The following is a 23,762-nucleotide window of genomic DNA, read 5'->3' on the forward strand; positions in this document are numbered from 1 at the left end:
TCCTGACTTGAGGTAATGCTGTATGTACTTGCAGTGTCTGTCATCCAGGCTTCACTGCTTGTGATGTGGGATGTGAGCATGGTTTGCTGAAGATCTGCTCACCTGTGTTCTCTGTCTAACAGTGGTATATCCAGCTGTTATCTTATTTATAAACTGAGAGACCTGAAGTTCATTTAAATGCATACAAAATGACTGGTTGTGGTGCTGTTCTTGCAAAAGTATTCTCCTTGTGCTTTGGTCTTTGTTTGGGAACATCTTCCAGTTGTTAGGAAACTGTTGACTTGTTTCATGCATCACTATCTGCCTAGTTTTGACAAATAACTGAAGAATTCCCTGCTGAGAGATTTTTCTCCCTCACTGCTCTCCCTTTATGTATTTTCATGTGTTTTTCTCTTCAAAGTACTCTTCTAACATATAAATTAATCTTGCTTGCTAGATTTTGTTTTCCAGTCTTCTGTAAAAATTGAAAAGCATGCAAATTAACTTCTCTTCTCTTGTGTATGTTGATTCTGTTGCAGATTATTAGCTACTACTTTGCCTTTCTCTTGGTGCGAAGATAATACCGCCATTTGTAATTCAAAAGCCAGATTTGAGCTTGAATCACATTCTGCCTCCTGCCACAATTCTATTTCATTCCATTAAGTGAATAGTCAAGTAGAAAGTTCAGAACTAATAGTGCAACTGCTGCTCTGAAATTAGGATATACCCCAGAGTTTTATACTTTTCTTTGATTCATGTGTGTTTGTCCTCCAAATGGAGGCTTAGATGTTCAGATCAAAGTCAGAATATGCTGTACTTCATCATGCATTTTCCTTAGCAAGTGGAAACCAAGTTTTGGGGGTCAGTGACTGGCAAATTAGATCTTGACTGCAAAAACTGTATCTGTAAAAGCAGCAACCACTTCAATCAAATATAGTTCAGGAATATTTCTGGTGGGTTTTAAGTAAAACAATAGAGCCAATGGACATCTATTGACTAAACTGTGTTTTGGACAAAATACATTTTCACTGGGGGAACTGACAGTTGAGTGACATGTGTCATTCAGAAGCATTTCTGAACTATCCAAGTGCTTATAAGAGAAGAAATTAAATACTGTGGAAAAAGGAAGAATGAACCCTGATAAAGTATTCATAAAATATGAAAGAAGCTTATTTTTTCCCATGTGTTGTTTTTATCTATTTATGATATACTTCAGTTGAGGAACTGTGGAAAATTGACTCACGTCTGAAGCGCATCACTTAATGTGTGACTACCATGTAGTGGTGAAGAGCTCAAATATATTAATTTAAAGCTTCTAAAAAAGGAACAAAAAGAGAAGTCTGAAAATATTTATTTTTAAGATCATGATATTTTTCTTCAAATATAATGGCTCAAAAGCATAAGAGTGTCTCTGGCTTTATCAATATTGTCAGTATTCCCTACTGCCCAAATCCCACTGTGTCCTCTGTGAGATTAACAGAGAAAAAAAATACTGCTGATCAATGAATAAAATTAACCCTGGAATGTTTCTTACTAAATTTTATTCCAATAGTTAAATTCTTTGGGCAGTTTCAAACAGCTTGGTTCTGAGACAGAACAAATGTGAGTAAAGAGTGAATGTGGTGCCATCAACTCTCCCTTCTCAAATGTGAAAATGGGACCTTATAATCATTTATGCTACAGGAAAGCTCACCTCATTGATTCCTCGCAATCAAAATACCTACTTTTGTCTTTGGTGGCCTGAAAATATTAGGCAATTTTGTATAAATGGGTGATTTGGATCACTTGAATATTTTACTTAATGGTCTACAGGTGGACTGATGTTTTGTTTCTTTGACAGACTTTCATACACCTTACCCCAAAGTTCTACATTTTGTAAAATTTTTACATTAAACTTCCACGTCCTCTCTCTAAATTATGTGAAACATGATATGTAATTATCATCCTCATGATAGGTATTCATCTTAATTGCTTTTTTGCACCAGCTTGGAATAATTTTCCTAAGTAAACTTCTATTTTGACAACACTCACTCTGTTTCTCGTGCTGTAAAATCACTTACACATCAGTTGAGTGGTAAGAAGCAGCATAAAGTGTTTGTTCAGCTAAAGGCATATGCCAAGGTTAACCAGTCAAGATTCAAAATCAACATCCCATCAACTGTAGAGAATCACATTTGCAGATACAATAGCCCAGAAACCACTCTGTCAGGATATTCACATTTCTATAAGCAGTAGCTGGCAATTATTGACTCCACTGATTAAAATCCAACAACTCATTGAAAACAGCAGCATCTTATTTGCATTATTAAATCTAACAAATCTCCATTAGACTTTTAGACTCATTTGTTGGTCATATGACCTCTTTCACCAGTGAATTACAAATGTCCTATATCTCATCAGTCTTTAAGAAATTTGATATAATATGAACACTAAAAGCCACAGCATTGCAGCATAGAATCAGAAAACCTTTCTGCAACAATTGCCAAAATCTGAAGTTTTGGTAATGAAATTTTCCTCTTTTTCTTTTGAATCACCTGAAATATCAATAAAGAAATTTTCTACCAGAGTATTTAAAGAAGAACTGTGACATACTAATGAGCTGCTGCCTAATTAAAACCAACCATTAGAAAGAAAGGCAATTACAGTCACTGACTATTTAAAATAATTGAAAGATACACACCAAGGCATCGTTTCATTGCATTTGATGTTACAGCTGACCTGATCTCTTCTGGCAGTGTTCCCACAGATAGGAATTGAGAAATCCTTTCAATATTGGATTCCACTAACAAGATGAACAGTTCTCAGCAGCTTTAGGTTATCTTATTACTTCAAATGTATTAGTAGAATGGAGACATGAGTGTTACCCACGTAATTCACAGGGATGCTGTGAAACCCATTAAAAGTCACTAATCAGTATTGTACTTGAGGCCTATTAATTCTTTAATTCATACCAATGTGATACTCCTCTTTAAAGGCTTTGAAGATGTCTCCTTTTCCTGCATGAAGATGACTGCTGGGAGGAGATTTTCTTCATACATTTAATTTTAATAATCTTTGTGTATTTGTGCTGTATCTCATGACTCCTGAGGTACAGGAGCTAAACCCTGGACATAGAAATAGAGGGATAAGCAAGGAGTGGCTTTACACAGAAGCTTTTCTGCTGATAGCAACAAGTCCTGCCCTGGAAAAAACAGCAGCCCTGACGATACTGTATGAATAAAGTGCTCATAAAACTGACACAGGTTGCCTCTGTGGGATGTGGAGAGTGGAAAGAGCAGATAGAGCAGGTTGCCCATGTGCATCATCCTAAGGGCATACTGTGGTTAGCTGACCTTGAACAGGGGAACTTGAAGAGCAAGGGGAAAGAAGGATATTGCTTAAAATGAAAAATTAGATTTGGGAACCATGCAGATAAGTGTGGGGAAGAGCTGGTAAGAGATGAGAACACTCTTGACAAGAAATGGGTCTGTTCTGGGAGAGGTGACAATTATGATGATTTAATAGACAAGATTAGTGCTAATGAGTTGTGAACACTCCAGTTTTCTTTTAATAAAGGGATTGATTCTATGAGCTGGCACAGTCCCTGAAACTGGGTGTTCTCATTTGAGCAGGAGAGGTTGGAAAATGAGGTGGGTTTGAAATTCCTTGAATTCATGTCATTTAAAATATGGAACTAATGTAAAAGTCACTGGTGTACTGATGTAGCAAAAGCAGTTTATTGTGAACTTAATATGGCATTTTGAAAATGGTATTCCTTACTAATTTGATTTCAGGAAATAAACTCTCAGTTAACACTATCTCTCTTCTGCTCCTTACTATGCTTCATTTTGGCACGTGTAGGATAGTAATAGATATGTCTGTGTAAAAAGGAAGAAATGGAAGGTCCTAGAAAGTTTTACCATTCAGAATTCCCCAAAATTAAAAAATTCAGGGTTTGACCTGCTATCTTGAAATGCGGAAGCTGAGAGAGCAAAACCAATCAATGTCTTTTTGTGAATTATTGGCCAAACACACACAAATTTCTTTTAATAAACAAATGATTAAATACCCAGTATTCTGTAATTACATATAAGAAAAGTTATAAAAAGCTGAACTGGATATTCACCAATTGTTTAAAAGCATTTGGGTAATTTTTTTGTTACACAGTACGATTAAACACCAAAAACCAAGGCAAATCTACCTGTTAGAGGTAAAATTATTAACCATCTAAAACACCTTTTAGTTGCCTCCCAAATCTCTTCCTTATAGGTATACAATTAAAATTATTTAGGTGGGAAGAAAATGCATATTTCAGAATATTTATAAAATTCAAAGGTACATGTCAGCAGATCTGATAAATGTATGAGCTGCATCAATGCTACAAAGGTTTTGTTACAGAGAACATAGTTGTAACCCTGATGTGGAAAATGGCTGAGGACTTGGAGAAAGTACTGAATGACTTTTCCAGCTGTTAAAATGTTTTTCTGGAAATATTTAGTTCAAGGTGTCTACTGGCCTTTTCATGTGCTCTCTAATGAAATCCTGGTGCTTCAGAGGACTTCCTTCCTGCCTTTTAAATATTAATTTCATACACAATTTATGACATTGTCATGGAGACCAAACTTCAGTTCTGCTGGTACCTTGATGGCCTCATGCTGCCATCAGCTGATTTCACAGTTTTCACCCTATTGACATTCCACTAAATGCTGATGTTCTTCTGTTCCCTTTCCAGTTCCCACTAGATCATCCTTCTGAGAATTGTCACCAGTGCTGTGCATCAGCAGTGCCAAAAACAAAATAATGATAGCAAAGGAAAAAAAAGAGTTTATCCTTCCCTATAGATATCTTAAGTAGGTCTTTTAAATGTACATTTTTTTACTTCTGTAGTAATTTCTTTTTATCCAGTTCTTTGGGGTTTAGTGTGGTGGGTGTGAATGCATATTTTTGTTATTAATTATTTTTCTGCCATATTGTGAGAGAGGACTTGAGGCTGTGAGATAAGGTGATTTACAGTCTGGCATTTGGGAAAATAATTGTATTAGCCCTTTTTTTTTTAACATTATTCTCTTGATCATTCATTTGAGGTGAATTTTTATCTCATACTCTGCTCTTATCTTTCTGAGCACAGACCATCATCACATCCACCTCACTATAAATGTTATGTTACATATGAGACCACTTCTGTGCTTTTCTGATTAAATAGTTTTTCTTTCCACATTTCATAAGTAAGAAAATGCCAGTCACTTCTATGCAAAAACTGGTGGTCTTTTTAAATGGCCTGCCTCCCAGCAGGTGAGAAGGTTTGCTTAAAGGTTCTGGTTTGAATCTGCTTTTCTGTATGAACTATATGCACTTAATGAGTGAACTTAATCACTGCTCAGTGATTAAATCAGAGGTGCTTCACTGGAAAGCAATTTGGGTGGATGTGTTTGGTGCAGAGCCAAAATGGAAGGGAGATGCTTTGGTATAATATAAATCTCTAAAAGCAGCAACCTGGGGTGGAGATCTTGGAACCCAAGTTGAGGACAGCAGGTAAATAAAGGGACAATGTGTAGTCCACAGGCTGGATGTGAAAGAACAGCTGGGCAGTGTCACAGCCCAGACTCCCCTCCTCCCTGCTGGCAAATGGAATCCTTTCTCAGGAGTGAAACAGGGATAAGCAGGGATAATGACAGTGGTCCATGGGACATTTGTTCTCTCCCTTCTACGTAATAAGCTGGTGTGTAAAGACAAAGAAATTTCATGTTGTTTTTCTCATAAGTAACCATTTGAAGTAGACTGTTTCATCTCTAACCAGTGCTGTCTGGTTGCTCCTGCACTGGGAAGTCAGAGTGAAAAACCTCTGACCTTGGCATCTGGCCAGGCACAACAAAGAGCTGTGCTCCTGTTAAAATGGGATGCTGTTGACAAAATGCAGAGCAGTGACAGAAGGCAGTGTGTGCCTTGCCCATTGTTAAAAACCTTCCTTTCTTTTAATTTCTGTTTTGCAGAGCAGCCAGTCTTGCAACTGCATCTTGCAATACAATTTCCTTTCCTGAGGCAGAACCACAAACCAGAACAGTGGGCTAACGGCCTCAGTAGGATATGCAGGATGCTCTGCACTCATCATTTCTTTCTAAGGACAAGTTTGTGAGGGTGCTGAATATTGAAAATTAGAAAAGAGAAGAGAGATGACAGATTTATCACACTGGTGTAGTGCTTAGGGGTGTATACAGGTGATTCCATTTTTGCACATGGATAAACTCATAGATACAAAGAATTTCCTGCTTTTTTTCCCTGCCTATTTAAAGATGTGGCCTAAGAATTCAGAAGAATGTGAGGCCAGGAAAAAAAAGTAAGATCCCTGCTAGTTTTGGTTTTAGGCTGTTACCCAACTTCATTCTCAGAATTTCAGCTTTCTTGACTGCTTCCACTGCATTGCCATGTCTGTACTTGACTGTAGTTAATACAGGAATTCACAAAGGAAACATCCTTTTTCTGCAGCTATTTGCCTCCCTTTGTCCAAGGATAAATTTACATCTTCTGGCTACATATTTGAATGCTAAAAGTATCTTCCCACTTTCTGCTATTGTGTATAAATTGCCATCAGCCTCTGCTAGAAGCTTGGTTAGTGTGTTCAACAAAGTGATGTTTCTTTCTTGGTCCCAGTCCCAAATGCAAACGTTTTTCAGTCTCATAGAGCTTATTAAAGGAATATATTGTTTCCATTGTCCCATCCAATTTAGCTACAGCTGCCAGCCTTAGCACTGGGAGTCAGATCCACTTCAATTATTGCTTCAAATTAAGACAAATACAACTTGGGGGGACAGCTTATAATCATTGTCTCTTCATGTGGAGTAAGATAAATTTGCTGTTTGTTAGAATCTGGCTGAGACTTTTACAGAAAAATGAGAAGAACCTCAATTAAAGTGAATCAAATGTTCTGAAGACATGTCAATTAAGGAAAAAATTTGTTGGAAACTTGCTCCCTTCTTGTCTTGCCTGGAGGACTGTTAGACAGCCAGATTCTTGACTCCTTTGCTAGTGGGTTGTGAAGAAGAAAGAGCTCCCAGGTTGGATTTCTGCCTTCTTCCTCCATATGCAGGCTGCTGGATTGCCTGAGCCACGAGATCTACACCCACCTTAGTGTCTGGACTGCCCTGCTCTGAAGCTGTCATGTCACCAGACTGGTGCCTTTCCAGGCTTTTGTACTGTTTGGGCACACATTAAAAAGAAAAATAAAAATCTGATATTTCCATGGATGTTTATAAGCATCAATGAAACTAATTCTGAAGCACAGTTGCTTAAATTTCCTTCATTTTCTTTCTAAGGAAACAGGTTAAGAGAGATTCAAGGTAAGATCAGGACATAGTTGTGCAGACGCAGGACAGGTCAGGAAAGGAAGCAACATTCCTTCCTGTCTGGAGTCCCTGGAAAAAGCAACTACCCTGCCATTTGCTCATCAATACAGACCTGTAGCTCTTCAGCTGAACATTTGGCCATCCACAACCATTGCATCCATTTTATTCCTTGTCTCATCTTCTTGGCCTGCAGTAGTGCAGAACATCCAGTCAGGGGAGTCCTCCTGATAGACACCAGTAAGTCCATTTAGATCTACTGTTTAATTAATTTATTTATATTTAATAACATAATTATTTAATTAATTTACTTCTGCATTTTGTTTTATTCTTAACACAGAAATCGTGGTTCAAGAAGCCCTATATATGGAGGCAGAAGTAATGTCTGTCAGCCAGCTTTTTTTTTTCATGTCTGCTTCTGTTTGCATCTGGAAAAAAAGATGTTTGATGAGAAAGGCCCTCTGTACAGCCCTGGATTTAGTGCATGACCCCTCCTCAGTGCAATGGTTCTTTTGAAGGTGATGTTCTTTGCACTCATTGGGGTGTCTCCCTTCCTCCTGACAGTTTGACATGATCCTCCTCTCTGCACCCCTATTAACCTGAGCAAAGTTACCACAAATGGCATGAGTCTGCCATGTTAAATTAAAAAAAAGAGGAAACACTGACAGATTGCTTGACAGACAATTTTGCAGAATAATTTAAATGTCTGGGGTGAGATAGAATGATAGTAGTTGACTGCAATCTGAAGTTGCTTCTCTGCGATTGCTCTGAATCAACTTGATAAACTCAACTATAAATTAGAAAGGTGAGAGTTATCTCAATTTTATAACAAATCATAACATTTATTGTGACTATAATTGGAATTGAAAAAACAAGATTCTGAATCTAAGGGTGCCAGTAAGGTTTGATTATTCATATTCTGAAATAAATTTCTGCCATGACAAAAACATTGCTCTTTGGCAGCAGTTACAATGAATAAAGAAAGTGAATCATTGAGATCCATTCCCAGAAAATTTAAACAAAGAGAATACAGGCAGAACTAGAGTTTGGGTTTGGGGTTTTTTTCACTTGATGAGACCATAAATTCTGTTTCAGCACATCCTCTCTGAAAAATATATTGGTTCTCAGAGATTTGCTTAATTAATGGATAAAATAAAGCAGTAAAAGGGTTTCCTTCCTTTTTTTCTTTAGAGCTGTAGTTCTAACCATGCTCTAAGAACTGTATTAAACAACTTCTCTATCTGCTGAGAGCATCAAAGAATGTTCCTAACAGTACTCTCAGTGCTGCACATTTCAGAAAATAAAAAGCCCCGAAAGATCTGCCAAGGGAAGATGTTCCACTTTCTAGGAAAAGAAGGGGGCATGAAGATGTGGCACATGCACAAAGTACAAGTGTAAGCCTCATTGCCTCCTCTGGCAGTAAGCATGGCATGGGCATGGCACAAGAGCTGCCCTGAGACAGGACACTAATAATCATGGGCATTGATTATCTGAGTGCTCACACGCAAATTAATGAGCACAAAGTGCTGCTGGCTGAGAAATAACCACAGAGATGTCCTGCTCTGAATCCTCACAGTTCTGTGAGCCTGTGCAGGTTACTCTGAGTCCATCTGTGTGACAGATCACTGCAGTATCTGGAGAAACTCAAATGCTTATCATTATGTGGGACTAATGTGGGAGATTTTTGAGCGGCTTTTCTTCCTTTGAGCTTCACTGATATGCTGGGGTTAATGTAGAGACAGCAATATTAAAAAATAAATTAACAAAAAGCACAGAAGAATTGCCTGTGTTTATTTAATTTACTTGTTCTTATAACTGCCTTAAAGAATCTCAATTCAGAATCCCTAACCTGAAGAGCTCGTTACTCTTTCCATGCCTCTTTGCACTAGGTCTTGTTCTTATTAAAGAACAAGGTGCCCTTTACATGAAATTTAACATCAACAAAAAGATTCTTCAGATGGGGTTAAGCAACATAGATAGAAAATTAAGGATATGTTTATTACTTGTCTTTTTTCCTGGCTTATGCATCATAATGTTGTTTGCAAGTTAATGACTTTCCTGTCTTTTTAATCTGAGTAGATGAAGGTTTATCTTCCTGGAGTTAAATATAAAATCAATTAAGGGATCAGAAGCAGGGTATGGACCACAGTTATGGAAGGAATTGAGAATTTTTTTAAAACCAGCATAAGTCAGAAAATCTGTCTTATATTTTTCTCTGTTGATCAAACAAAAAATGCTCTCTGAGGGTTAGTCATAATTATCAACCCTCCTGTACCAGTGAAAATGTACATGCGAATGTGATGTGCTGACCATATTAGGAACTTCCCTAAACAGAAAATACAAGCTCCAGAGAACTTGAATTCTTCCCAGCTTGCTTCAAACATCAGCCTCATCGCCTTGGTCTGCCTCTGTGATCAGTGGGAAAAGAGAAAACTGCCAGAGGGCAGTTCCCACAGCTGTGAGCAGGACCATAGGTGTCCTGCTTACTGCACAGTGACCACAGAGAAACTACTTTTCTAAGCCAAAGTACATTAATCATGCACCCAAAGGTAGTCTGGACAAAAATTGCTCTAAGTCTGGACTTTTGCCCCAGTCTAGACAAAACTGAGTCTTAGAAACTCAGTTCTAGTAAGCTGTTGAGCACCTGCCCATTTGGATTTTTAAGGTTTCTCCTAGATTTGGTGTATGGGTGAGAAACAAAAGTAAAAAGGAAAGGTTATTTCATGTATGCTCATGCTGCTTGAAGAATCACTTAAATCACACTGTTATTTACATTCCTACCAGAAGGATTGGGTTTTGCATGGAAATTGAATTTTGTAAGGAAGTTTTTGTATGAAAGAAATTGTCTTTCAATTTAAACTGAAAACAGCTTTCTGTCCTCGTTTAAAATGACAGAGAAACAATAAGCCTAATTTGCTTTGCACTACATTCTTCACATTACTATTCAGATTTTTGCTTCATCTTTTGGGTTTGGAAAGCTTGCAAAATAACTTGCATGCCAATTAAGAGGGTAAGTCTGAAACAAGCTAGTGAAGATTTGACAGAGTGGAATGTGTTTTGGTCCATCTTGTCTAATATATGTTAACATTTTAGAAATACCCACAATTAAGAAATAAGGTACATCATATTAAGAGGAATGAAAATGTTTGTAGGCATCTACATGTTATTGAAAGCATCATACATCAGCACCACAGTCTTAAATTAACTATTTTATTGACAAAAATTAAGAGAAACTGCTTGAGTGGAACCTTTTGAGTAGCTGGCTTCATTCACCAGGATTATACCTGAGTGGAAGAGATTCTCTGGAAGCTGGTTGAAGAGTGTTTGTATATTTCTAAGAAAACCAAAATAAGATGAACATTTATTTCAGTAGCAGTGAGAAATTTTCCTTTATGGTGAAGTCAGGAAGAGGGAAGGGATAATAGTAAATTTGTCCAATTCTAATGAGAAAAATAACCACAAAAGGTGTATGCATGCAAGGAAAGCCTGATCTGCCTTTTTCTAGGTTCCATACCAGGAAAATGAAGGGGTTTGTGTAGCTCAGAGGAAAATCTTGTGCATGCCTAAGTAAATGGAAAAGAAAAGCACTATTTTAAGCCTCTCAGCCCATGCAGGGTGCCATACACACAGAGATACATATACACAATCAGTGCCGTGTCTAAGGTTACACACAGCAAAAAAATATACCTATTCTTAGCTCCACTGTGTGATTTGTTGTTCATTCAATAAATCATGTGCTGAAGATTAAATTTGTTATGATTGAAGCTTAATGATAAGTGCTGCAATTTTGATGTTTCTTTGCTTCGTAAAACTGAAAAAAAAGACTCAAAATTGTCTCTAAAATATTGCAGTGTTTGAAGTTAAAAATATAGCCTGGAATAATTTGTGATAATCTATCACAAGTTTGATTGCTGAACTTTGGGTTTCAAGAAAGCATAAGTCCAGACCTGTAAGAGTTTTCTTTCATCAACTTCTGTTGTCCTAGCACAATTTTATTGCTCTGTGCTCCAATTATTTGGGTTATTTGATCAGGTGAAATCCTTGTTTAGTAGTTAGCTATTAGCATTGGTAACTAATTTTTTAAAAACCTTCTACTAAACAGAAGAGCTATGAACCTCAAAAAATAAGGTTGTGAGAAAGAGGGAAGAGAAACAGGAAATTTTCTATTGTCTCTAGAGACAAACCTCTGCTCTGTTCTTCAATACCCCTTTAATTGTATGTAGTTTAGAAAGCCAGTTAGCTGCTGCAATGAAAAAGTTGCAGAATCACAGAATTGTTTAGTTTGGGAATGACATCTGGGGTTCACCTGATGCAAACCCTCAGAGTCACCTAAGACAGGTTTCCCAGTTGGGATTTTAGTATCTCCTCAAAGGAAGACTCCACAGCCCCTTTGAGGAACCTGTCCAACCATTGTTTGACAATCCTCACAGAAGTATTTCCTCGTGCTCACATGGGATTCGTGTGTTTTAATTTGTGCTCATTACCTCTTGGCCTGTCATGGAGCACCACAGAGAAGAGTCTGTCTCCCTCTTCTTCGTTTTTGCCCATCAGCTATTTGTACACACTGATGAGATCTCACCTAAACCTGCACTTCTCCAGGGTGAACAGTCTTGGCTCTCCCAACCTTTCCTCACATGATAAATGCTCCAGTCCTTTATTCATCTTTGTGGCCCTGCACTTTACTCTTCATGGACTGGGGAGCCAAGAATGGGATGCAGTAGTCCAGGTCAGCCTTGGCTTTCCTAACCCTATCTCTACAAGACCAGATAACAACTCTGTATTCCTCCTGGATCACTCACCCCTACTTCCACCTCTTGTACACTTATTTTTACTCTCTGAGTTCAGTTAGGATGTCCTTGCTCATCCATGCTGGCTTCCTTCCTCTTGTGCTTGATTTTCTACTTATCAGAGTGGACCATGTCAAGCATTGGAAGATGCTCCCCTGAGAAGTGGTAGAGTAACCATCCCTGGAGGTGTTCAGAAGGCATGTAGATGTGAGTCTTAAGGACATGGTTTAGTGGTAGACTTGGCAGTCCTGGGTTAATGGTGGGACTTGATCTTGCAGGTCTTTTCCAATCTAAAGGATTCTGTTATTCCATAATTTATTAATATATCAAGATCTGCAAGTTACAGGCTGATATCTTGATCTGCATCTCAAATGAGGTACAAGTTTTCAGTCCATTATTCCACACAAGCCTTTTCCTCACCCACAGATTTCTCAGGTACCTATTTTCCTAGGTGAGCTGTTTCTTGTGTTGGTGGTGGGGCCCTTGTTTGTGTGAGCAGTTTCCCTGAGTTCATCACACAAGCTGTCTGTTGCCTGCTTTAATTGGAAGTGCTTGAGACAAGCTGGGGACAAGAGAGACTCGTTGGCACTGTAGACATAATTGCTACTGCTGTAGTGCCACGTGCATATGAAGTGCTATAAATTGGCAGTGATAATAACACGAAGTGATAATGAAGAACTTGGTGAACATTCGCCAAGTCACAGCACATCTCCAACACAGCTGAATGGAGTTTAGAGGCTGCATTCAGATGAGAGTATCAACAAATCCCAAGGACCTTCTATATATGTTCTAATTCGCTCAAACAAAATAGAGCTCTCATGTATAATTGTGATGTGTCTATTTTAAAGACTATAAATAGAACAGATGATAGTGGAGACTTTTCTTTATTCCACTCAACAAAAGATATATGAAGGATAAAACACTTGGAAGACAATTGATGAAGAATGAAGCAGACTTTGGTCTCAGAGAGTAAAACTGAGTGAGGCTGGTGAAAGCTGCCATGCTTTTCATGATAGCAGAACAATTAAAATGAGCTTTGAGGATATTGCATCCAAGTCTGCTAAAAATCCCAAACAAATAGACTGAGAAATGAGCCTATTTTGCATTCATTTGCAAGTCTTACTTTATCATTGGTCTAATAATGTTTGAGAAAACACAGACTTTATCATGAGACTGTGCCATTAAGTCTACAAGTATATGAGCAAATGAGCCAGAAAAGTAATTAATTTTCTCCTGAAAAACAAATTATGAGAAAACACTTTTAGAGATCAGCCTTTTGCAAAAACAGAGCTCTTAATATGTGGGAATAAAAATGTTTCCAGAGTCACAATAATTGATAGCAGTGTGATTTTTTCCTCCCTTTGATTGTTCATAGTGTACCAAAAATTCATTCTATTTGTCTGAAATTTTCTAGGCCTTAAGTGTTGATGAAAGTTTCAACTAATGTCATTTATTTTCTCAAAATTTACCTACTGCAGTGGTCTTCCTTGAAATAATTCATCCAGCCCTTTTCTACAAGATCTGAGGAAGTATCATTGTTCTTGGGTTGGAGAGCAGAGCAGGGACATGATGCTGCTGAGCTGAGGGAGGGAACTAATTACAGCCATTACCCAAAGATGTGGTGGTGATGACATGAAGATGGAGAAAAACTCATGTACACTGAAAGGATGAGTGACACAAGTGACATAGGTCAGCAAGAGGAATATTTGCTTGTATCTAACTGGATATAAGCAAAATATCTCTTCAAGACTAAATGAGTGTCTGGAACATGCTTCCCTGAGAGGCTGTGGAATTCTCATCCTTGGAGATTTTCAAAACTGCCCTGGATAAGGTCCCAGAAAACCTGACCTAGTTTGAAATTAGCCCTGCTTTGAAGAGGTTGGAATTTGGAATTCCTGACATCTGAAGAGCTTTTCCATCCAAAATTATTCTGTGTGTCTATTTTAATGTTCAGTGAACACTATTTAATCACAGTGTAAAAGATCTCACATGACTGTGGATTATGCAAACCCTGGATCTAAGCTCTTTAGTCCCAGCCTAAAAGGAACAGAAAATTGTAGGAACTCTTTCTCATTTAGTAGATGACCACCTACATTTAGTCATATGGTGTCTCTAATGATTTCTCTACCATATCATCATGGTAAAAGACAAACAAAATACCATATTTTCATAGAATGGTTAGGGTTGGGAGGGACTTTAAGGGTCATCTACTTCCAATGGGCAGGGACACCTCCCACTAGAATAGGCTGCTCAAAGCCCCATCCAACCTGGCCTTGAACACTTCCATGAATAGGCCATCCTCAGCTTCTCTGGACAACTTGTTCTGGTGCCTCTGAGTAAAGAATTTCTTCCTAACATTGAATCTTAGCTTGACCTTTTTCACCATCTACAATTACTACCATAACCCACATCTCAAATGACCTCTTACTCCCCTAGAATTTGGAAAAACAGAGGCAGAAATAAAGAGTTAGGGGGAGTAACACATTGGTTGATTAGAACCAGGTGAGTGAAAGAAAATGTGCTCTAAAACCAGCCATCTTAAATGATCAGGACTCACAAAGAACTTAAAAACTTCAAACCAGCATTGATCAATAACTGTAGTTTGAGCATGTAAAAACATAGTAATGAGGTTTATTTCATCAGCTGAAAGCAAAGTGCATAGTAAAAGAGTAAGGAACAGGTATTTTGCATTTTGCTTTTTCATATTTAGCTCATTACTTCTCGCTGCCAGCCCATGGAATGGTCGTGTAACTTGTGTATCCCAGCTGAGCCAAATGCTAACAGTGCATATGGGAATGATCATAAAATCACAGAGAGGCCTGGGCTGCAAGGGACCTACCTCAAATTTCATCTAGTTCCACCTGCCCTGGACAGGGATGCCTTTCACTAGACCAGGTTGCTCAGAACCTCACCAGACCTGGCCTTGAACATTTTCTGGGTAGGGGCATCCACAACTTTTCTGGGAAACCTGTTCCAGAACCTCAGCACCCTCATAGTAAAGAATTTCTTCCTAATATCAAATCTAAACTTGTCCTCAGTTTAAAGCCATTCCTTGTCTTGTCCCTACATGCTTTCTTTCTTGTAGGCTCCCTTCAGGTATCGGAAGGCCCCAGTTAGGTCACCCCAAAGCCTTTTCCAGGCTGAACAATCCCAATTCTCCCAGAATTTCCTCACAGAAGAGGGGCTCCATCCCTCTGATCATCTTGGTGGTCTCCTCTGGACTTGCTCCAGCAGGTCCATGTCCCTCCTGTGCTGGAGGCCCCAGAGCTGGTGCAGCCCTGACTGCAGGAGGGCAGAGCAGAGGGGCAGAATCCCCTCCCTAGCCCTGCTGCCCACACTGCCTTGGATGCACCCCAGAACAGCTTTGGCTTTCTGGGCTGTGAGTGCACATGGCCAGCTCATGTCCAGATGATGAATAGTTCTTTCCCAGATCAAAGAGGATTTGTGGTCTTCTCAACTTGAGGGAGAAGATTTTCTTCCTTGTGAGGATAAATACTAAGCTGTCTCTAATTAATTATCCTTGCCTGTACAGGAGCTAATGGTAAATATTTACTGTGCTAATAAGTCTCTTATTATCTTTGTTGAAACGAATTTTAGTCATCTTTCAACTTAATTTCAGGCTAGTTTTTATTTAGGCATTTTTCTTACTGGTTTTATTTGGTCACTTCAGCACTAAATAGAATTTGAGAAGATATAAGCATGAACAACCTAATTCCTTATAGAAGATTCTCTGTTCTCAGACATTTTCCTAGAGAATATTGAAAGATATTTTCATATCTTTATAAAGAAATATAGGAAAAATAAAGGGAGTAATCATCCTTTGTTCTTAAAAATATTTGTGGAAATGACTGTTGTCTTTCTGAGTTTGGAAACAGGCATATTTCCTTTTTTTTCCAACAATGGACTTCTATTAAAGACTTTGCAAGTACAAATCTCAAATTCCATTAACCAATGTTTATCCATTTTCTGAAATAACAAAGAAATCTATAGAAATGTAAACAAAACAGACATTACAAAGGAACATTTCCAACATTCTTTCAAAATACTTGCATATTTGTATTTACAAAGTTAATAAATCTTGAGGCTTGTCCTTGGCTGGCAGAAAACACAAACTTCAACAAAAACATTTATTTGGTTGGCTTGGACACTTCAATTTATGAAAAAAGTATTTCAAAGGTAAGTATTTGCTATTTGCAGTCACAGTGACTGTAACAGTTTTCAGCACAAGTTCTCAGCACAGGGCAGTTTGTAATGATTTGATGTTTGACTGAAAAAAGTTGCTATTTTTGCCACCTGTAACATATCCTATACTTATACCACCTTATATTATGTCTATATTTTATTCTACTGTACCCATACAAGAGAACTCTGTACTGTTATTTTTCTGCTCTAATTGTTCTTTGGCAAATGTCAAATTATTCAGGCCTTTAAGTGACCTTTTTCAATGCAGGAAATCTTAAACAGTTAAATCTGTTGCTGCTTTGCAGTGGGTGATGAGTATTCTATAACATAATTACACAAATTGAACTGGTAATTAAAAAAAAAAAGCAAGATAACCACATCAAGAAATGGCATCTACATCTACACTGGGAAAATCTACAGTTTCTAGTGGGGGGTTGATGTCATTGAAAAAATTACCATGTCCCTTTAATGTTACCACAGGAAAACTGGAAAATGATCCTTTAATTTGTAGTTAGGAGACACCAAGGATCAATCATTTGTCATATTCAGTGGAAAGCAGAAGTGTTATCTGAATGTATGAACTGTGCATGTCTTGCTTTAACTGATTACCTCAAGATTATGAAGTTAGGTTTAGTCTTAATGATGAATTTTTTCTAATCTGTTTCTAATATTTAATTTAAATCATATATAAAATATCCATCACTATGTCATTTTCCCCAGGTAATTCATATGAAACAAGATATATGAATGCTGAATACCTCAACTGGAAGGATTTAAATGAAAAATTACCCTGGTTAACTAAAAAGAAGGAATGAAAGGGGGAAAAATTATCTTAATAATTCATCTGTAATTGCTTTTATGAAGACAGAGTTACAAATAATAAATAAAAATATTCTATAAATACAAACATTAGATATTATTAAAACAAATATACAGATATAAATGTGGAAACAGATAAAACTTATTCTAAAAGTACTTTGTTTAAATGTGTTTCCATTGAGGTCTATGTTCAATAATAGTTTATCTTCCAGTCTGAAGATAATCAAAAATTCAATTCCCTGTTTGCTATGGGCTTTATTATTTTATCTTAATTTGGAGAAAGATGAATATAATGCATTCAAACTTTTCTTCAACTAAGCAAAAGGAGAGGCTGGGTCTGTATTTAGAACAATTTTCCTATAACTGGAGAATGACACTACTTAGGAAACAAACAAGAACTATTATTTCAAGTCATTTACTCTTTCATTTCAAGAAGGATTAAAATGTTTTTTCTAGGGTAACTAATAATGTATTATTGGTATTCAATATCAATTGATTAATATTCAACATAAGTTACAATGTGTCAATTCATTTGGAAGGTATTTCTCAGCTACCTGGTTAACATAAAAATCCCAAACAACCCCTGAGTTTATTTCAAAAACCAATCAACTCTTTTCTATGTCATTTCCCTTTGAACAGATAAGAAGCTTACAAAAGTAAAATGACAATGTTTGATCAAAAACTAATCTCCACTGGTCTGATTTGCCACCAGCCCCTCCCCAACCAGCAGCAACACTTTCAAAGGTTCCTTTCTCCCATGGCCAATATTTCACTTGTCTATTTCAATTCTTAGACCAATATATCAAAAGCTCTTTTTTCTTAAAATACTTCAATAGAACAAGACTATAAAGGTAATATTTCATTTCTTATGTAAAGGCAGAATACTGCATTTGTGTGAGGGAGAGAGGCATAAGACTAGATTGCTTGTGACCATGATACACTAAATTTGTCTGAGCTGGTACATAAAGTCCTGTTAGTCCTTAAAGCAGGATACAAGGAAAATTATACCATTTGTTACCCAGCTGCACAGCAGGACCTGGAGAAACTCCTGCTCTGCATTCAGTAGCTTAGAAATTGGTAGCTGAAAGATCTGCTCAGTGGAGTGCCTGCCAGGTCCAGACCTCCTCCTGTTTGCCATACCCAAGCTGTCCTCTAGGTCAAAGACACACAGTTTCACTAGGATGAATCTCTTTATCTTCCAGAAAATGTCTTGGGGTGGTCTTAATGACACTGTGGTCTGATCCAGACAGAGAAATGCCACCCATGAAGGTTTGACCCAACTGGATCAACTGTGTGGGGAAGACACCACTCCCCATGAGAAGGGGTGTAAGAGTAGCATAAAGATGTGTGTCCAGTGGGATAGAATTCAGAGGGGGCGGGAAGATCTCAATATCCTGAACATGTCCATGCACTTGTTCCTTCAAACTGTGCCTATACAGCTTTTGTCTTAACTGAACCAGTATGCACAGCACTTCTGGCAGGGTTAGCAGAGTTACCAGAGACACATATCAGTACAAAAGAAAACCAAAAACTCTGAGTGCAAGAGCAGAACATCAGAGAGGATATAGGGAGCTTCACAACCACTGTGTCTTGGTGTACATCATTCTACCTTCAACATCTAAATAAAACTGACTTGTGCTCCCTCCACAGGTCATGAAAGATGACAGAATCATAGAATAAAAGGGTAGAAGGATCTCAAGGATCATCTACTCCAACCTTTCTTAGCAAATCATGATCTAGTCAAGATGGCCCAGACAAATCTGAGAAGTAACCTATGTGGGAATACTGCCTTCAGAAGCTGTACTTCTGAAGGTCTCCCAGTTTAGTTTTGGTGTCACTGGGGGTATTTTTGGTTTTGTTGAGGGTTTTGTTTATTTGGGTTTTGTGTTTGGGTTCAAAGTATTTTGTTCTAGAGGTACAGTCACTTCTGGAATGCCTTGTAGCTCTGTCCTTAGGGATTGCACTTCATGTGTTTACCTGAGAGGCAAGGCATGGTAGCAGGAGATTGATTTACTAGTAGATCTGGCAGCCCCTGGACAAAATCCATCTGTTGTCATCCCAGGCTGGATGCCCAGAGTGCCCTGAGAGTCCCAAGGCAGTGAATGGGTGCAGGTTGGTTGAGCCCTGCAGGAAAGCTTTTATTTGATCTCTCTTTTAAATCATTAATAATTACAAATGTGCAAAAGCTTGCCTGGCAGGTGACAAAGGACCACATTCCCTGCTCACAAGCACAGAAAACCAGACTATATCAGCCTAAAACCAGAGTATATCAGCCTAAAAACATGTTTGGAGTGAAAATCCTGTTCCACCAAGTGTTAGCATTTATCTGGATGTGGACAAGATTGCACATTTATTTCTTCATGGTTCTCATGGGTCTTTTGTCTAGAGTGAGCATTCTTCTTGAAACATACTCATAATTAAAAAAAAAAGGGAATAATCATTGGATTTAAAAGCAAGTTCACAGCTGTCACTCTTTACGCTGATCTCACACTCTGCCCAAAAAAAAGACTAAGGACATTTATATCTCAAAACTAGATGTGTATCAGTACCATTTCTACTGACATGTCATCATATGACTTTAGGCACCAACAGTGTTCCTTAGTCCCAGACAAGACACAATTTCACTTACCCTTTAAGTAGAGTTTTCAATCTGCAATTTTTTTCAAAAATTATTTTAAAATTATAAAAAAGAAAGAAACAAAATCTGTACCTTCCTCAATTGGTAACTAAAGGGAAAAAATAATGTTTTCCAGAGGATGGTGAGGCACTGGAACAGATTGCCCAGAGCAACTGTGGCTGCCCTGTCCTTGGAAGTGTTCAAGGCCAGGTTGGATGGGGCTTTGAGCAACCTGGTCTAATGTGTGCAAGGTGCCCCTACACATGGCAGGGGGGTTGGAAGCAGATGATTTTTAAGACCCCTTCCAACCAAAGCCACTCTATGATGATTTTACCACTGCTCAATGCTACAATTTCTTCACCTAAAATAGCAACAGTGTCAAAAAAGAAAAAAAAAGTCTTAAATGTAATTACACTTTTAAGCTTTGCTTTTGCAATTGCTCCAGGCTCAGTAATGCACAATACTTGGAGGAATTTGAATGTATTTGGAGTTATCCTGTTTAAATGTTTGTGTATTACAAAATTCTGCCTCTCTAGAGGTGAGCAGACACCATGTGCCACCTACTTTGCCATTTTGCTTCAGAGGTTTGACTCATTGAGAAATAAGCAAATAAAATTACTTTCCCCTCCTGGCATTTGGCAGTCACACGGAAATGCAACAGAAGAGCAGAGCATGAGAGAAAGTCACTTCTCAGAACTGTGTTCAGAAAGAATAACAGGCATTAAATCCAAAATGAACCATCTGTGACAACCCCTAAGCAGTGCCTCATTTCAGTAAGCGCAAGCCTCGGAATGAAAGTGAAACTGTACGTAACTGTTAATTAAAATAATCTAATATAGACTTTTCTGCCTCTGGGGGAGGGTGTGCACAGATTTTCTGGAAGTTCTCTCTTTTCCATTTCCTTGGCATAAATTTTATAGTTCAGGAGAACAGAATCATATCTGTAGCCAACATACATTACACACCTCATGGGAGGAAAGGTGCTGGAAGAGGCACTATCACTGTGGATCCCCTCTCAGTGCTCCATATATACCTGGTATAAGATAATATAACTTCACATCAAAATTAATTCTAAAACAATACATAAGAAAAGAGTGATTTCACATCAGAAATAAGGTATTTACCATTTCCCATTTGGGAAAACTGTATCTTATACAGCTGCATTTGGAAACTAAATCCAGAGAGTTTCTGTCAGTTCACTCAGACCACAAAAAAACAGAGCAATGGCAGCAGAGCCAAGGTAAGTGGAAACACATGGAAATTCCTGGTTGCCCAAACATTATATATGTATATATATATATATAAATACATTGACTGGGAACACCTTTGGATTTACAGGATTTAAATCACATCAAAATTTGGTCCTCAGAGTGTTCAGCAGGCAGTTCTGGGAAAGGGTCCAGAAGAATTCAGTCAGTAACCACGAAGACTCTGTCATTTTATAAGATATAGTTTGCTGATTGAAAAAAAAAAAAAGTATTGTTAGGCCGTAAAATTGCAGTTTTAGTCCTTATTGAATTTGGACCTACACTGCAAGCTGTAAAAAAATACTCAGCTAATAGAACATTGTGTATATTTATTGAATCTGGAAAATACCCCTGAGACAGCAGCTCTCAATGCTATCTGGATACTTTCCATAAGCACTGAACTAGAGTTGTATGTGTGTAAATACCAAGTGTGTTTCAAGGCCTTCCATTTTATTGGTACTGCTTTGTAAGCTGTTTTGTCACCTGAATGAATATATGGTTATTTAAGAGTGTAAAAATCTTAAAGGTATTTTAAATTCTGTTTTATCAACATTCAGGTGTTAATCCATCTTTAAAACAAGACAGTATTGTGGCGGTAGCTCAAGCTCTGCTTGTCTTCATGTTCTGGTTTCAGCTGGGATAAAATTAGTTTTCTTCTTACTAGAACAGTGGTGTGTTTTGAATTTAGGATGCGAATAATGTTGATCACACTCTGATGTTTTGGCTGTTGCTTAGCAGTGCTCACTCTGTGTCCAGGACTTTTCAGTGGCTCATGCTCTGCCAGTGAGGAGCTGCACAAGGAGCTGGGAGGGAGGACAGGGGACAGCTGGTCCAAACTGTCCAAAGGGATATTCCACACCATAAAGTATCATGCTTATATAAACTGGGAGATTTGGAAGGGCTGAGAGCCACTGGGGGACAGGCTTGACGTCATTCAGGGGATGGTGAGCACTGGTGTTGTGCATCACTTACTCTTCTTGGGTTTTCTTTCTTCCTCTCCTTTTCATTGGAATTATCACTGTTTTTATCCTTGGTACTATTATTATACTTCTCTTTTTTTCAATTACTAAACTGTTCTTATCACAACCCATAAGTTTTTCCTTTTTCTGATTCTTCTCCCCAACTCACTGGGGGAAAGAGGAGTGAGAGAGCATCTGCTTGGTACTTAGCTGTCACTGGGGTTAAAGCACAACACTTAAACATTCAGAGTCCCACAATCAAAGCCTGTTTGCAGGACTGGACCTCAGCAGTGAGAAAGCCTCTCTGTATGGGCCTTTTGAGCAAATCAGGGACATACCAGGATCTCCTTAATGTGAGCCAGCCCAAGGCTCTGTTAAAAATTCATCCACCCTGAGATCTCAGCTGTAACTCTTTCCCCCAGGTATTCCTTTCAAGATGAAGAGGACATGTTCATGGTGGTTGATCTCTTACTGGGCGGTGACCTGCGTTACCATTTGCAGCAGAACGTGCACTTCAATGAAGGAACTGTTAAACTGTACATTTGTGAGCTGGCTCTTTCCTTGGATTATTTGCAGAGATACCACATCATTCACAGGTGAGTGGAGCTCATTTGGGGAGTGGGCTGCTTTCTTTTGGCAGAGCAGAGGAACTTTATCATATATCTGATTTTATAGTTTATTCAAAGCCCCTGTAAAGTTCCCATTGCTATTCAAGGGTGGAATCTGGCTCTGAAAGGTTTTCTTTTTAAGTGCTTTCTTTCAGTCCAAAGCCATTCAGTAACCTTGTATCCTTCTCATACTGCCCTTTTCTCCTCCTGATCTCATACTAAGATGTACATTTTTCACTGTGGTCTTCAAACACTACATACAACCCATAATAGCATCCTGATTGCTTTTAATTTATTTTTAATTCTCCAGTGCCTCAATGTTACTGAATGCAAAAATGTTGTAATCCAGTACCAGAGCTTCCCACAACAAGTTCAGCGAGCAGTTATAGAACCTAAAGCTGAGAATAATTTGTTTACTGGCAGCATCTGCATGAAGGTCAGGAGGAAGAGAGGTGGGGAAGTAGGAATAATAGTACAAATCAATTGGAACAATGATGGATGCTGCATCCTTTTTGTAGTTTTTATATTACAGCAATCTGTTAGGTTTTCTGCCATACAGAAGCAAAGATAGTATTCACTTTGAAAAATGTGTCAGGAATCAGGGTCTGTTTTCCTTAAACATTTTGGCATTTAACTGAAACAGCAGGGATAACTTCTATTTTTATGTCAATACAGTAACTATGAAATGATAAAATTATGGGCTTGAACCTTTTCTTTACTCTCTTTTTTAGGCTGAATTCAGGGTTATCTTTTCTGATTTAGAGTGGTATGAATGCAAAAATACAGTTTTGTATATACAAAATGTGCATGTGGCTTTCAGAGACCAAACTAAACTAAGCTGTACCATAGATCTCCCAAAGTCCAGTATGAACAAATTCCTTCAAATGGGTTAATGCAGATTTTTCATCCCATCCACTTGCCAGAGCTGCCTCATGATTTTGCAATAAAGATGCAATAAAAAGTATGGTTTGACTTTCAGAGGAGGAATGGCCAGCATGAAATTCCTTCAAATATGTTAATGCAGATTTTTCATCCCATCCACTTGCCAGAGCTGCCTCATGATTTTACAATAAAGATACAATAAAAAGTATGGTCTGATTTTCAGAGGAGGAATGGCCAACATGAAATCTATCTGAGCAGAGATGCAGTGGTAGGTGGGTATTTTGTGTTATTGAAACTCTGCAAGACAAAATTCCAGTAAACATTGCAACATTTGCTTTGCTTGCAGCTAGATCTCCAAATATAATA

General features: G+C 38.1%; 1 protein-coding gene across 3 annotated transcripts in view; it reads left to right on the plus strand.

Annotated features, from left to right (window-relative positions):
- The window catches only part of STK32B (serine/threonine kinase 32B), a 157,542-nt gene that overhangs the window by 63,657 nt on the left and 70,123 nt on the right, over window positions 1-23,762 (plus strand). For all 3 annotated transcript variants that reach the window (XM_064418674.1, XM_064418675.1, XM_064418673.1), the window contains one exon: window positions 22,329-22,502. In XM_064418674.1, coding sequence (XP_064274744.1) covers window positions 22,329-22,502 — 174 coding nt within the window. The remainder of the gene's footprint in view (window positions 1-22,328; window positions 22,503-23,762) is intronic.

Source organism: Passer domesticus, chromosome 4, assembly GCF_036417665.1.
Source record: "Passer domesticus isolate bPasDom1 chromosome 4, bPasDom1.hap1, whole genome shotgun sequence".
In the NCBI taxonomy this organism is placed as follows: Eukaryota; Metazoa; Chordata; class Aves; order Passeriformes; family Passeridae; genus Passer; species Passer domesticus.